Here is a 5668-nt window from a genome sequence, read left to right on the forward strand (position 1 = left end):
TTTTAGAGGAAAAAGTGAGGTCTTGGTTTCATTGTATGAGTTAGGGTTGTTGACTAGAGAAGACATCCTCGTTTGTAGGTGCCCCAACAATCCTAGTCATGCTCTTAGTAGAGGTATTATCATTGAGGAAGGTGGTGTCATCATGCTTTCGATTCCAAATCTTGGGACATTAGACTACTATTACATCCTTTTCTCCATTGGAGTTATGTGGGAACTTTGCTACCATTTTGTGTGTTTGGGAGGAGGACTTCCTCCACTGGAATCTGTGCTTCATTATTGTTCTTAAATCAAATTGCTGTGACCTCATGACATTCTATATGATAATATGTAATTAGATTTAGAGTAACTCTTTGTTTTCAAATTCTACTAGGGTGCAAGACCCATCTCTAGGTGTAGCGAATTGGGCTAAAGGTCGTTACAACTAGATGCATAGTGATAGTGAAATTAGTCCCTTCACCCATACAACAATGGCGTGCGAACTCCATAAGGTAGTGGTTCAACCCAATGACCATCTACATGGCTAACAAGTGGACTTCATAAATTTTATAATGCAACAAAATGAACAACATGCCTCTTCCTGTATATTTAGTGACTTTGGCTAGAGGCTAGAGGAAAACTAGATACACACGAGGAGGAAATTAAGCTTCTTCACTAGCACGTGGAAGAATTATATTCCTTGGTCAATATTCTAGTCCAAAATGTAAAAGGGTTTGTTAGGTCTAGCAGTATTAATGTCAAGGGTTTGGATCCCAATGATCAAGTGAAGCTTGGTAGTCATGTCATACTGAAAGACCATATATTAAAATATGTCTTGCCTCATATATTGCTGGTTTTGCCTCATTTTGGGGATTTATTGGAGAGCCTTTACCTCCATAGTATGGGTTTAACATTAATAGTTCTCCTCTTTAAGGACAATTCTCATCTTGTCATAGAGAATGAAGATATTAAGATACCTATGATGTAATTCTAGTAATAAAATTGTGATCTAGGCACATAGTTTACAAACAATACAAATTTGTTATAATTACATTAGAAAAAATTATGAAGAAAAATTTAACAAACAATGCAAGTCTATTAATTAATTTCATTATCAAATATTATTAGAAAAATATATTTTAAAGACATAGGCAGTGATTTTAAAAGTCAAGGTACTTTATAAATGTTATTTCTATAGAGCATTGTCTAACTATTAAAGATTTTAGAGTTTTTGAACTGCAAAATTCTTTTTGGTCAAATATTTAATTTTGTTATTTAAAATAAGTTTTTGATCACATATATAAATTCAGCACTTTATCCTCTAACACTTTGATTGTGGAAAATCCACCATTCAAAAATTATAATTTGAACGAATACCTACCAATTTGAACAAATTAGACCCCAAAAAAAAATAAAAAAATAAATAAACCAAAAAAACTGCTTAACTTCGGGCAAATATCCTCTCGAACGAATACCTACCAATTTGAACAAATTACCTACAAATTTGAACAAATTAGACCCAAAAAAAAATTAAATAAATAAATAAACCAAAAAAACTGCTTAACTTCCGGCAAATATCCTACTTCTTTGGAGAGTCGATCCCGATCTAAATACATGAAAGCACAAGTGAGCCCCTCCAATATATGTAATTTTGAGGTTTTTCTTTCCCAAATCGGCAGGCCTTCCGGCCAGAGTGGCAGAAACTTCCTTTACTTAATGCAAGCCAACAGGCCAGGCAGAAACCACCAAAGTGCTGCGGCCGCTTCGCATATTCCAAGCATTCTTCCGTTTGAATAGGTTACTGGGCTTATGGATCTATATAGAAAGTAAAATAATGTCATTCAGCTGTGCAATTTATTGTACGTAATTTTGTTGAAATGCGATGTTATTTGAGAGTAGAATTTATTTCTAGCTAGATAAATTATTTTTTACCTATAATTATTCCGTTGAAAGAATCGTTCTAGATGAACGAAGATCTCGACTTGCTAATTTTTAGAAGTTAGTTGAAATAATATATTCTCAAACCATTCAAATAGAAAAAGGATTCTATCTAATTATAACAGAAATCATATATTTATGATTATACCCGAGACATACTCCAACACGCTGCTGAGGTAATATTGTTATAAATACAGCGTTTCCATTAACCTTCCAACAGAGATATGAATATGAGCAGCCGTGCAACACGGCTTTGAATAATCCTTCTATTATTTCTGTCGTGGACGATATCAGCGATGAGAATGAGGTGGCTGGTCCTCCTTTTGTTGATTTCGTTACTGAGAAGATTAAGAGGGGATGACACATACAGAAACTGTATTATCTCTGGTCACCTCGACAAGCAAGTATGCCAAGGGCTCGCAGCAGCAGAATTTGAGGGTCGTATACAATTCAAGGGACCTACGATAGAGGAGGCTTCCAGTGATTTTGGAGGTATATATCACAACAAACCCGCTGCTGTTTTCTCTCCATCCTCAGCGGAGGATATCAGTAAACTGATAAGAATAGCAGCTACGTCTCCCAATTTAACAGTAGCTGCCAGAGGCCATGGCCACTCTGTCGGTGGGCAGGCTACGGCATTGAATGGAATTGTGGTCAACACGACTTCGCTCAAAGGAATCAATATTGTTCGTGAAAGAGCCACAGATGCTCCCTATGTTGATGCACTGGCGGGTGAGCTTTGGGTTGATGTGCTGAGTGCCACAGTGGGTGTAGGACTTACTCCTCGCTCATGGACTGACTATCTTAATCTTTCCATTGGCGGGACTCTGTCCAATGCTGGAGTAAGTGGGCAGGCGTATATATTTGGTCCACAAATTAGCAATGTCTTGCAGTTAGAAATTGTTACAGGTTCTTACTAAATCAATCTCAAACCTCTGATTGCCATGTTAACCTCTTATTTTATTACCTCTTATTTTATTAAACGAGTTTTGGATCATCATCTATTAAATTTGATATAATTCAAATTAGTCTTTAGTCATGGACCCTATTAGATTTGCCACTTGATCATTAAAAATTTATTTCATTTTTTTACATTGAAAACGATAGATCTTTTCGCGAAGATGAAGGGTATAGAATTTATTTTCGCTCGTTATTTTCATCTAAAAATTCAGCTGCTTTAACGTTATGTGGGATTACAGCTAAAGGAGAAATAATAACTGCTAGTCCCCAGAATCAGTCTGATCTCTATTTTGGTGCACTTGGAGGATTAGGACAATTCGGAGTCATTACGAGAGCAAGAATCATTCTTGAGCGTGCTCCTCAAAGAGTAAGCAATGGCCGCTTTTCCCAGAATGGCAATCTCGGATCATTATGCTTTTTTCGTCTTTTTATGTTTTGCATTTTCTATGATATGGCTTGTGCAGGCGAGATGGATTATGAATTACATTTTTTTTAAATTATAAAGCTTTCATTTTTTTTTTCAATTAAATAATTTCTCCCATTTCGAATTGAAGAATCTTATATCTATATGTGAATGAAGAATGTATGCACAGAAGGATTGTTTACAGTGCTAATCTAAAGTGACATGATATGGCTTGTGCAGGCGAGATGGATAAGACTGGTGTACTCGAAGATAGAGGACTTCATTCACGACCAGGAGCTCCTCATTTCTTTGCCACCTGCCCAGAGATTCGATTTCATCGAAGGTCGCGTTGTGGTTAACGCGAATGACTCAGTCAATGGTTGGCCTTTCATACCTCTTCTGCCCAATCAATCCTTCGATACCTCTCTCATTCCATCTACAGCCGGCCCCCTGCTGTACGTTGTCGAGGTTGCCCAATACTACGATCCTGGAGTGGACATCGATAAGGTTACTAAGTATTCCCTGATTCTCTAAGTTCATGAGGTCTATTGCATACTATTGTTCAAGGCATATGTTAATTGCTTATCATAATCGGTTGCCGGCCTGCAGATAATCGAATCCGGGCTTTCCAAACTTCGGTTTATTAAAGGCTTACAATTCAGCGCCGACCATTCATACTTCGATTTTCTCTATCGTTTCCGCCCCACAGGGTCACAAAGCAGTGTCTCGTCTACGCCTCACGCGTGGCTTAATCTCTTCGTGACTAAGAGCAAAATTGTGGAATTTGATTCCAAGATCTTTAAAAAGATACTCGCAAAAGGAGTGAATGGATCTATCCTCGTATATCCTATGCATAGAAGCTTGTAAGTATGGCACCACTATAATTGGGTGAATGAACAAGTTTTCTGCTTAACTAATAATTTGCTTACACGCCCAAGTTTTTTCTGCGTTGCGATGATGTCCAGGTGGGATTCTCGCACATCTGCTGTTACTCCCGAGGAGGATATCTTCTACGATGTGTCCCTACTCCGTTACAACAAACCTTATCCAGAGGGGCCTCCTCTGCAGCTCGTTCTGGATCAAAATAACGCGGTTCTTGAGGCTTGTAGAGCAAATGGTATCCCTGTGAAACAATATGTTGGTCGTCATAAAAATCAGGCAGAATGGGAGAGGCATTTCGGTAAACAGCGGTGGAAGCGATTTGTAGAGAGAAAGAGATTGTTCGATCCAAAGGGTATCCTGGCTCCGGGACAGAATATATTTCCCAGAATAAGTTAACCGGCTATTCAATATCCAACTCCTCTATAGAATATACTGCAACATAGACGGAATTGCACTAGCTATTTAGCTGTTTCAAGAAATAATGAGGGTTAATATTGATCGGTCTCTAAACATTATATTGCAACATACATGGAATTGCTGGCCTTATGTTGCAGTCTGAAATCAGTTCTTTATGCAATCAGTTCTTGCACTCCTTATATTGCCATATAGGGCTACATAGTTGCATTGTGCTGGCCTTGTGCGATATAATGCAAATTTATGCAGATCATCTTAACCGCTATTTTTTAATGACAGAAGAACCAAACGTTGTAGGTTAATATTTTAAATTACTTACATTATCAAGTATTTTTATCGTAATTGCATTGTGCGATATGATGCCACTTTATACAGATCATAATAACCGCTATTTTTTAATGCCACAAGAAACAAACGTTGTAGGTTGATATTTTAAATTACTTACATTATACGTATTTGTATTTTAGACAAGCTTGAGGCTCAGTGAAGATGTACCACTTTTTCTTTCGAAAGGCTTTCAGTCACGATGGTATTTATTTATTTTATGGTAATAAATGATCCTAACTATAATATAGAAGAATTTAGGGTTTTGTGTCTATCTATGGTAAGAGTGATTTTGGATGTTGTAATTATGAGAGCAACAAAGCATGTAAATGGGTGTCTTCTTTTTTTACCTAGTGAGACATATGTAGTATTTTTCATTTTTCCATAGCATTTGAAGGAGAATGATTATGTTATGCATATTCTTTCTAGAGTAGTAGTGTGGTGACATTGCTTTGAATGTCAAGCCTAGATGTTCAATGTTACCAATGACATTGGTATATTTTGTTAAGGTAATTCCTAGAGATGTATGAATGATTAATGCCCAAGGCATTTTAAGAGGGGTTTTTTTCTTGCTACTTTGTTGTATAAGTCAAATTGGTACATTGGTTGTGCTTGGTCCCATAGAGGGCCAATGTATTTATCGAATGCCACAACAAAATATGTAGGTAAACTTGGAAGGCTCTGTCCTAGTGCATATACAATTTGTGTGCCTACTCTCGGAGCACCATTGACTAATCCTTCATGGACCCATAAATTGCAAGATAGGATAAC

General features: G+C 37.1%; 1 protein-coding gene across 1 annotated transcript; it reads left to right on the plus strand.

The window, feature by feature from the left end:
• The first annotated feature begins 2210 nt into the window (after positions 1–2210).
• On the plus strand, positions 2211–4555 carry LOC149156102 (cytokinin dehydrogenase 7-like). The gene is made up of 5 exons (XM_089444635.1): positions 2211–2823; positions 3114–3241; positions 3518–3784; positions 3887–4140; positions 4243–4555. Exons 1-5 carry the CDS (start codon positions 2211–2213, stop codon positions 4553–4555), a joined length of 1575 nt encoding a protein of 524 aa, XP_089300761.1.
• The last annotated feature ends 1113 nt before the right edge of the window (positions 4556–5668 follow it).

Source organism: Pinus tabuliformis, chromosome 9 (genome assembly GCF_031772625.1).
Source record: "Pinus tabuliformis cultivar Carrire ecotype Pingquan chromosome 9, CPIR1, whole genome shotgun sequence".
NCBI classification, from domain to species: Eukaryota; Viridiplantae; Streptophyta; class Pinopsida; order Pinales; family Pinaceae; genus Pinus; species Pinus tabuliformis.

Bases quoted from the DNA above. Each gene is read 5' to 3' on its own strand.
- LOC149156102 (XM_089444635.1), top strand. From the start codon at position 2,211: ATGAGAATGAGGTGGCTGGTCCTCCTTTTGTTGATTTCGTTACTGAGA. The intron at 3,242-3,517 runs GTAAGCAATGGC...TGGCTTGTGCAG, and splicing joins TTGAGCGTGCTCCTCAAAGA to GCGAGATGGATAAGACTGGT. The intron at 4,141-4,242 runs GTAAGTATGGCA...GATGATGTCCAG, and splicing joins TATCCTATGCATAGAAGCTT to GTGGGATTCTCGCACATCTG.